Consider the following 10,799-nt stretch of genomic DNA (forward strand, 5'->3'; position numbering starts at 1 on the left):
AACTACACCAGAAACCTCCAGAACAGATAAAGGTCACTCAGGTAGATAAAACATGACTCCTGATGACTGATTACTTGCTCCTCCATGATACATTAATTGCTTTCTGAAATACTGCCTTTTTTTCTGGAATTTTGGTTATTGTAATTAAAATAACCTAATAAATTGGACTCAAGTGCTCAGAAAACATTTGGCAGAATACAGCTGAATTGTCAAGTTATTAGTAAAATTAAGCAAATAAAACAGAGATCTACATAATTCGTAAGAGCTCATAGGTCCCTCAAGGAACATGAGGATTTGTACCACTGTCATTCCCATTGTGATCAAAGTATGGTGGTCCCATGCTAGATTGACCATTTCTTCTTATCCATCCAGGCTGTAAATTCAGTTCATGAAGAGCTTTGCATAGATCAGTTTCAAAATCACACTTTTCACAGGAGAAACCTGAATTGAAGCAAACAAACAAAAAATTAAAACCCCAAAAACAGAAGCAAAGGGGTATGTCCTCACCATCACTTGCTATTTAACTAGTACACAGAAACACTCCAAACAACCTCCTAAAAAGTAAGACACCACAATTTTAAATCATGAACAAAAAGAAACAGGGCAGTGAAAGAGATACAAGAGAGAATGAACACTCTAAACAACCAAAACAAACCATCTAGCCCTACCCCTGCCAAATCCTGTCCATTTACATAATACTATTATAACATAAGCTTTTTTCTTCACAAATATGTGTGTAGCTACCTACTTGTAGGAAACTGTCCAAGCTGGCAAAGCTTATATGCAGAGGCTGTTCTTAAAAAGCACTGCAGCTATCAGCTGCAGAACTTCAGTATATCCTTTGTTTATCCAGGGCCCTTGCATAGAGGAATTAAAAAAAACCAAACAAACAACCAAAAAAAACCAAAACCCACAACACCAGGAAATAACCAGATAGAAAAAAAAATATTTTATTCCACTACTCTTTATTTCACCACTTTGCAACCTGCATTTTTCAGGAACTTTGAATATAAGCCCATTTGCAGAAACACCCCAGGGCCTAATAACAGAAAGGTGAGGCTCTCATCACATGACATACTCCAAAGTTTACCGGTGCTTATCATCTTTACTAAGCTGCCGCATCAAAGCGGAAACCATGTTGTTTAGAGAAAAGCTGAAACAAGTCCTCAGAATGGCACAATCTCCCCATTTGCCTTTCCTCTGATCTGATTTCTTCCAGTGCACATAGCCACGTGGTGGGGAAGGACTGCTGCTCCCCATTCCACATTCCCCTGTAGGGCAGCATAGGTTAAAAAGGGAGGCAGAACTTTTCTTTCTGGCACAGAAGCCAGTATGGTGTACCAGTTCATTCAGGGAATTTGAGGTGAGTATGTGACCAGATAAATAATAGCTTACTGGGAGGGAGGGTCAGTTGTTTGTTTCTGCTCTGGTGTCAGACAGCCCTTTTAGCGTTGCATCCAAACTGAATGAAAGAGCTTGCATGTGCCTGACAGGCTGGACAGCCCCATTCCTTGAATAATTTATTGTGGTGATGGAAGGATTATTAAAAAAAAAAAAAAAAAAAAAAAGAAACCTCTAATCAGATGCTTCTGTGAAGAGCAAGCTTATTGCAACTTCACTCCAAGGAAAATACCCAGTATGTGGGACTGTCTCCAGATTTCATGTGCTGTGTGGAAACTTTCAGTTCACCCTCATTTTCTTTTGTAAAGCAGAGGAGGATGGGTTAAGACTCCGCCTTCTAATCAGGATTCTAGTTAGACACAAGAGCTGGATTGCTTTCGCGCTCCCTCTCATATTGGTGTTTACTCCAGGCCCCTACCTATGCTTCTGGTCTATTCTATATTATCACAGTGCACTAATAGTTTTAAATAAAGTTGCAACTGCAGTGTTTACAGTCATACTATGATGTCCAATTTTATGGCTTTCATATTCACATCAACTTACTGCAACAATTAATTATAAAAAGTGAGAGAGGAGAAAATAGACATAATTCACGTAAGCATTCCAGTCTCAAGTTAATGTGCAGACTGGCTAATTCATCAACCCACTTTTTATTGCTGCTTTTTTTCCTTAGCTCTTTAAGTGGCTGAAAAGCATGTCAGTGGTTCATCAAAAGCACAAACACTGCTGAGGAATATTTGCTTCAAATTACATGAAATGCACCAAATCACATTCAACATTTCATCAGAAATTTTCTTTTGGCTGAAAAAATAATTTTAAATCAGTACAAAATAGCAAAACCAGCACCTTTTTAAATTTAAAAAAAAAACCACCCACTTAACCCACTTGATCATTCATTATTATTTTTCAAGGCAATATTCATTTTCACAGAAAATATAACCTGAAGGCAAACCAATGTAAATTTGCTGGAAGATAGATTTAAAAAGATAACGTCACTGCTTAGGAAAGAAAAGGCCAGAAGGAAGAAATGTGTAGCATGTTCTAGATATTTTTTGAATTTCCTGTGAACAAAACAAATATTTAAAATTGCCTCTAAGGAAAAATTCCAAGTCTCAGAAACAGGCTACAATTTAAGGTTCTATTTCAAGTGCGTATGTGTATAAAATCTCAGCTTGCGATACTGTGGGAGTAAAATATTTTTTAAGAGTAGTTAGTTATCATTCACCCCCTGGTGAGTGTTTTGCAATAGTAGTTCAAGGATAAAAAAAATGACTGTAGGGTTTATTCTGCTCCTTTTCCAATGCTGTGGCAAAGCACAAACCAGCTACATATGAACTCCAAAATGACAATAAAAACGCATCATCTGAAATACCAGCTTTGATTATTTTCAGTGCAGAAACATCCTTAAACCTGAAAAGAGCCCAGAGAAAACAGCACAATCCTGTCACGGACATGAGATTGGTGAGCTGAAACCTAAGGAGAAAAACTATTTAGCAATAATCCCAAATCAGAAGCATCGGTGTCAGTGGGATGAATTTTCAATTTGACACCCTAATCTAAAGTTATATCTGACATTAACTTCTCTCCAGGAGTGATCCAAAGCATTATCCAAGCAGCCCCAGCATCCACAGCCTGTGGAACCTTGTTCCAGAACTCTTGCTTATCCATACTTAAAATACAACATTATTTGGTATTCAGGCCTTTCAGAGAACCATAGGCTCATTTTTCTAAACTAGACTTGGAGCAACTTTTAATTTCTGTACTTTCATATAAGCATTTACCTATAGCAGTATTCCCTCAACAAGCAAGTGTAAAAAGCATCCACAAAAATTAATGGAAGAATGCATTTCTTGCTGCATAGTCTGGAATCGTAACAGAAAATGCTGCCTGGAGGAAATACTCTTCCTAGGGAAACCAAGACAAAGCACAGTGATGATTTCAAAGATATGCAGTGAAACACAGCCTAACTATCTCTTGTGCAACTGATAAAAAAAAAATATGCTGACCTGTGATGTGTTAGTGACACATCAGGAGGTTCAACAGGTATAATTTCCAGCCACTGGTATTTATGACATTTCAGTCCAGTAAAATAAAGTTACCAAATGTATTGATACCCAATACAGTCTCAACAATTTTCTTATTCACAGAAGAACCAAAATAAAGTATCTTAGAGATGATTCTAGACTCCTGTTCCAAACAGATATCTGCGTTGTATTTGCATAAAACTCTTAGAAGAGAAACAGCGCATATCTGGGCACACTAATTGTAATTTGGGTAATCTGGATTTAAGTTACTGCTCTTTCCCACAGATTTCAACTGACTTTACTGATCACTAACATACTCAAATTAACATTTTTCAGTGTTCACAGAAACAAAGAGGGTTACCCAAAGACAATCTACTTCAGATTTAAAGCTAAACCTTAAAAACCCAACAAGGACATTAGCTTTCTTTGTTGCACAGTGAGTGGAAGAACTTGGATAAGCTTCTAGTTGAAATCAGAATTTTTGGTAAATCCAAACTTCTTTGCATACCAGAACAAAGATGCTCAGAGAGCAGGACTATCTTATGCATCATATGAAATCATTTACAGCATTGTTTTGTGTTACAGTATTCGGGAAATAGATTGCTGATGCAAATTTACTCAGACATTAGCAGTTAAAATTAATTCTCACTGCTTAGATCTTTCCTTTAAAGGCAACAGGAGCAAATGTATTCATAGCCTCTGAATACGAGACAAATTCAGCTAGGAGAGTCAGTTCATGAATTCAAGAAGCTTTTCCCCCTTGTCTAGACTGGAAAAAAAAAAAAAAAAAAAGCTCTTGTCACTTATACCTTGACCTAGATATTTAGATGAAACCTGAATTTCAGAAATTTTACCATGAATTAAGGAAAAGAAGTAATACTTGTTAAATATCCATTGAATTTATGTGGATAAGGAAACACTTGCTTTGCTACATAATATCCACATGAAGACTTATGAAAGATGCATTGCATAGAGGTTGAAAATTAAGTAGGAAAAATCCAACTGAAGCATAAAGAAATTCTTAGAAAAATCAAATGAAGCAGGGGGTAAGAGTTCCCAAACATTTTTGTAACATCAAAAAAAAAACAATCCCCTGGTTTTCTCTGCTGCTGCATTCAGCAAACTGTGTCATGCTTATGAGGAAGCCCACTGAGACTTACCCTGTTTTTCTTCACTGCTGTCTCCATAATGGTTGGTGAAAACACACAGTTCCCCAGGTGGAGCAGAGGAGCCATCACCATGTTGGCATTCATGTCCTGTAGATGACCCAGTATCTACCAGAGCAAAGCAATATAATGCACAAAAGAATATTAATCCGTTCATGGGCTATGTTACTATCCAAGCTCTCACTCGCAGAAGAGTTACTTTGATTGTCTAGTATCAGGCATGAAGTGTCTTTGAAAAAGCTGTGTTTCCACACATCTCTCTGAAAGATACTTGTAGAACCTCACTTTCTGAATCTTCAGCTTAAAGGAAATATGGCTTCCGCAAATCAGTGACTTTCAACCCGGTGTGTCTTTGGGTAATATTTAACTTAATTATAACATTGTTTTATGACTAGAAAATTTTGGTGCATGCTATGCAAGTCAACAGTATATCATTAACTTACTGATTGGATTTATTGCCCAATAGTTTGCAAAAATATTAGATAAGAAAATAACAGAAAAACAGAGTAGAATTACTAAGCGACTAACATTCATGAAGCTCTCTTCTCAGAAGGAGTTGGCAAATGCTTAGAAAACTTATGAAGGGTTTGTACATCAGATGTAGAAAACAGTTGAGAAATTCAAAGTTGATTTTGCTTGAAAGGGATTGTGAGTGATCTAGGGAAAGACTTAGAAAATTCAGAGCATGTACACATACAATGCCGATAGTTGAAAGTGATACCTATTTATTATTTACTTGAGCTACAACTGTAGGTAATGACTGAATTGCTTTAGAGTACCCAGCTGTTAATGGAAACATATTGCAATCACAATTTACATAAATGCATTAACAGACTGGTTATTAATGAACACTTTCCAATTTATTAGATTCCTGTGTTTTCTGGAAAAAAAACATATTTTGTGTGATACTATCAATGTTTCCCAAGGTTAAGAAAAAATTAGAGATACTTAGGATCCTGTATCTGAATTCTTAAGGAAAGTGAATATGATCACACAAAAAAGCACAGGCAGAAATTGTCAAAATAATGACAATGATATTATTAATAGTAATAGTTTGCCACTGGTTGCAGGATTTCATCATTAGGGCGAACTACCATCAATACGAATCCCAAATATATAACCCTGCCAACATTTTCAATCTCTGTCCAGGGTTACTGAGTTATAAATACAATCCCCGCCCCTGTCATTTGCATAATCATAGGATGGTTTGGGTTGGAAGGGACCTTAAAGATCATGTAGTTCCAACCCCCTGCCATGGCAGGGACACCTTCCACTAGACCAGGTGGCTCAAAGCCCCATCCAGCCTGGCCTTGAACACTGCCAGGGATGGGACACCTGCCATTTCTCTGGGCAACCTGTTCTGGTGTCTAACCATCCTCACAGTAAAGAATTTCTTCCTAATATCTAAATCTACCCTTTTTCAGTTTAAAGCCATTCCCCCTTGTCCTATTACTACAGGCCCTGCTAAAAGGTCTGTCCTTGTCTTTCTTATAAGCCCCCTGTTTAGGTACTGAAAGGCAGCTGTAAGGTCTCCCCAGAGCCTTCTCTTCTCCAGGCTGAGCAACCCCAACTCTCTCAGCCTGTCTTTCATGCGAGAGGTCCTCCAGCCCTCTGACCATCCTTGTGGCCCTCCTGTAGACCTAGTCCAACAGGTCCATGTCCTCCATATAATGACCAGTTCTGAAACACTACGTTTAGAAGAAAAAGTGTATAGGCACAGGCGAAGCAACAGCTCCTTATTAAGCTGTCAGGAAGAGTATTTGCATCATGTAAATAGATGTATAGTGTACTGTATGGTAAGCCAACCAGGGCTCACCGAGCAGAGATGGGCATTACTAAAATATCCTCATACAGAAGGACTCTGTTAGTGCAAGAGACAGAACTCAGTGTGCTGACTTACCACATCATCCCTTTGATGAAAAACACCTTTGACCTTCTTAACTGTGTTTCAATGAAACACACCAGTTCTGTCAAAGCTTTTACATGAATGAATTGAGGATCTTCAAATTCAAGAGGGGAAAGTGGGGAGAGACATCCAGCCAGTCCAAAAAGCCAACCTTTTGAGAAAAAAAATCAATCAACTTGTTTCATTCAGCTTAGCAACACAAGAAAACAAGGAAATGATATAATGAAATACCTTAAGCACTTTAAATGCCCCAAACCCAGGAGAAGGAGAGATAGTAGAAAAAGCAGATCATTGCAAAAGTTAGACAGTATTAGCCCAAGGCAAATGACTGCGAAAACTAGACAAAATTAGGTTGACAATCACATAAGCCTGGCACTCCTTTAATAGGAACAGTGGGATGAAAAGAAATCTAACTGCTTTTATGACAGAGTTGTATTAGTTTCCTGCAAGGATGACACAATTGCCCAAGACACAGCTTGTAATAAGTAACTGATACCAGTAGTTCTGGAGGTTTCTTCACCTGTAAATACCCAAGACAAAAAATTGAAATGCACATACCACTGTGTGTGCCTCCAATTTGCCTGTTAGCCCTGGTGAACAGAATTAAGACAAGGTATATCTCTGTAACTAAAGTATGCTGATTAGGAAGCACAAGTGCTATGGTATCCACAAAATGAAACAGAAAACATTTGTCTGGAGGCATATCAATCACTGCAGATTTGTATTTTCATAATTTAAGAAATCTTTTGTCAGGGTACAAAGACTACTCCTCCAATGTTGCCTGAAGGCTAGCAGCCCAAGGTCTGATCCAGCTTCCAATTATCTCCACCACCAGAGGCAGACATATGTTTATTGTAATAAAGGCTTCAGTTCTGCCTAGAAAGCATTTTCCAGCTCATTTGGTTCAACTCCACCCTTTTCATCACTATCCTTCTGTGGACATCATTTTATGTGCTTTATTTTAACACTTTGTCCTCAGGCCAAAGAGCTGATTTGAAATCTTCCCAAAGAAAAGCAGAGCTACTAATAAATGAATTAAGAGTTCATTGGTATATGTATCAGAGTTCATCAAGAATGTATATCATTGAATTGCTTGTTTCCCTTCCGTAAGTACAACTTAGAATAGAAGCGTACATTTTTTAAAAAAACAACCTATTTCATGTGTGTCATATTACTATATTTGAAAAGGCTTAAATGTTTTATACTACTCAGCTGCTTTGTTTTCCAATCTAACAGTATTTCATCTCATTCCTCCTTTTCTCCTACATCTTCTGTAACTCTTCCTCACACTGTTGTACTTCACAATGACAGGATTTCACAGTCTTTCAGTTTTCTCCCATTTTATTAAAACTTCTGCTGCAATATACTAAGCTGTTCTCCTGCTCTGTCTCTAGCATAAAAACTGTATACAATGTGCTTTGCTACTAGGAGGGTAAATTTTTAGCAGAAAGTGGTATCCATTGCCATTGTTATTATGTTCTGAAACATTAATAAGAAAAAAAATTGCATAACCCAAAGAAGACAGAATCATCATAAGATCTGTTATGAGTGGAAACAGATGAAACCCACGCCAAATATTCAGAAAGCATTTAGGGTCTTAACCAAGAATTTTTAGTGGAGAAAAAGCAGTATTCAGTGAAGATCTAACAAAAAATGCAGAAAATTGTGCTAGGTGTGCGGCTACATACAAGTAGGGAATGTTTCCTGACAAGTGCAACAAGCCAGCCCTCTTGTCAACTAACAAGAACACCACAGTTTTTCGTAGCTCAAAAACATACAAAAGGGGACAAAAATGAGACTCGGAAGCAAAAGACTTGCGGAGAAAGTCAAAAGGACAAACATTTCAAGTACCAAACTGCAAGATCCTGAAAGCAGAAAGAAGAATCAAGATCTAGAAAAAAAGAGGAGCAGAATGAAGATGTATAAACCAGTAAAAATACACAGGATGTCAGAAAAGCAGAAGGATGGGGAATCATCAAAGGGTTTTGTTGGGGTTTTTTTGAAAGCAATGAAAAAATTTTGCAGAGAAACTAAAGACTAAAAGAACAAGCAGAGCCAGGCACTATGTCTGTTTTCAAACTTACATTAGCAAACAAGCAGTTCTCAAAGAGGAAAAAAAAAGCTAAAATAAAAATCTGCTTGAATTTACATCAAAGCTGGATTTATCTGGCTTAGCCTAATTAATTTCATTTAAGCCAAGACAAAATACATTTACTGAAAGTAAAAAAAATAAAAAAGAAAAAAGATTGTCCTCTCAGCCTTTCCATTTGTTTAAGTAAATCTGTTGAAAAAGTAGATATTTAATCTAGGATTTTTAAAAGATAAGTCTTGTAAAGAAGTCTGAACAGGCTCTGAAATAGGACCAGAAATGTTTTGCATTTCTAAGTCTATTTTTCATGTCAACAGAAAGTTAATCTGCTTAAGCAGAAAATGGATTGTAGTTAGTAATTCTTCATTAAGTTTTTGTAGAGCCAGTTATTATCATACATGAAACAGAGGAAAGAACTCAAAAAATGGGTTATTAGTTTTGCTATCTGAAAATTGTTTAAATTTTGCTGCCATTAATAGCTTTCAGGGAAAACTCTTACAGAATAGAAAATATGGTCACACCTTCAAAGGAATCAATATTTCATCAGATTTAATATATAACATTTTAATGGCAATATTATCCCAAATCTAGGTTCTTCACCTGGTATGCAAGAGCTGATTCACACAAAGAGTTATTTGCTTATTGCAAATCTGCGCAGAGATGGGTGCTAGGTTGTAAATCCACAAAGCTAGCACACCTCGTAACACAGTAAAACTTCTTATACACTTCGAACAATTGTTTACAATTATGTTTAATTCCTACAGGTTCTTACAAGCCTCATCTCCATGTAAAGGTATGGTGCTTTTTTTTTTTTTTCCACCACTCATTTTCTGGAGAGAAGGGGCTTTGTTAGAAGGAGGCCTTCTGCTCCAGGGTGGATCTTTCAGTATGATAATTACAATGGCTCACACATAGCTCAAATGATTTCCTGTTTAGTCTCATTAACCATTTGGTTCTCTTTTATCCTATCTTGTGTCCCAGCTTGATGTATTTATGGTGTGTATTCCTTCTCCCAAGGCCATGTTTCATGAACTGTTTGTAAGGATTTAACTAACATCCTCTGCTTTTTAAATGCTTTGTTTTTCACTACAGATACTTACATTCCCCCCTCCTCCTTTTTTTTCTTTTAAAGTAAATAATTCTTGTATCAGCAAGATTGTAACATTTTTATATGCGATTATAGTAGGGAGCATTACAGCACCAGTGTTCATACCTTTACCACAAATCTCATTTTGTCCTAATGTAGGGTTTCAGTAAACATAATTCATTTTAATACAAACAATCCTACAAATTTGTTTATGCAAGAACAATTTTATTCGATCATTAAGAAAATCACCAAAATTGTATTTTTAAAATAATTCACAACTGTTCAGCCAAGACTTTGAGAGTCCCCTCCCAAAAGTATGCTATTTATATTAACATATGAGCAACTCTAATTTTAATTGTCAAATTGGAAATGAATGACATCAGCAAAGCAGAAGTCAAGCAATCACAGTAACTGCAAATTGATTGGTGTTTAAGAAGAATTGACAGAATACTTTGATGTGAAAGGCAATAATTGATACCATCTGCTTCCAGTTAAGTGGCACTAATTCAATACTTAACTTGAAAGAGAACTAAGACATATTAATACACTCGATTAAAAAGGATTCTGGGTAAGCGTTCTTACAGAAATTAGTAAAATCAATTGAAAGGTCAAAACCAAACATAATGTATTGATCATTGTACAGCATGCACACTGCAGTTGCAACTAGTGAAGGAAAAAGCCCATAATATTTAACGCAAGGTGTGATGAATGAGGTAAAATTGGGTGTCAAAATCCTAGGTCATTACAGACTGGAATAAAGTAACACCTCAGGAAAATTTCTGTTAGCATGAATTGACAGACCATATCACATTCAAGAAGAGATAACAGGTGCTGATAGAAGGGGAAGTAAAGAAGATAATCCATGGGAGACACAGTGTTCCGGGCCGGGGGACTCGCTGTTACACCCGGAGTGAGATGAAGACACAGACGAGGTCAAATGCCGCTGCTCAGGCCACGCTCACTGGCGCACAGCGCTGTGAGAAATGGGCGACGGGCAAGGGAAGGGTGGGCAGGAAAGAAGGAAACCCAGCCAGCACCAGGACAGAGCAGCGGGAGTCACCGCCATGGACCCAGAGGTGTCCGCGGGCCCATAGCTCCCCCACCCCTCGGTGAGAGGCCGGGCGGG

The 10,799-nt window shown here is 37.4% G+C and overlaps 1 protein-coding gene across 1 annotated transcript in view; it reads right to left on the bottom strand.

Annotated features, from left to right (window-relative positions):
• Positions 1-10,556, bottom strand: part of MALRD1 (MAM and LDL receptor class A domain containing 1) — a 298,926-nt gene extending 288,370 nt beyond the window's left edge. The window contains exons 1-2 of the mRNA XM_080382356.1: positions 4,586-10,556; positions 301-441 (exon numbers count right to left, since the gene is read on the bottom strand). Of these exons, the coding sequence (XP_080238482.1) occupies positions 301-441; positions 4,586-4,748 (304 nt within the window). The 5' untranslated portion in view covers positions 4,749-10,556. The remainder of the gene's footprint in view (positions 1-300; positions 442-4,585) is intronic.
• Positions 10,557-10,799: the final 243 nt, after the last annotated feature.

This window comes from Falco punctatus, assembly GCF_963210335.1.
Source record: "Falco punctatus genome assembly, chromosome: 4".
Lineage (NCBI taxonomy): Eukaryota > Metazoa > Chordata > Aves > Falconiformes > Falconidae > Falco > Falco punctatus.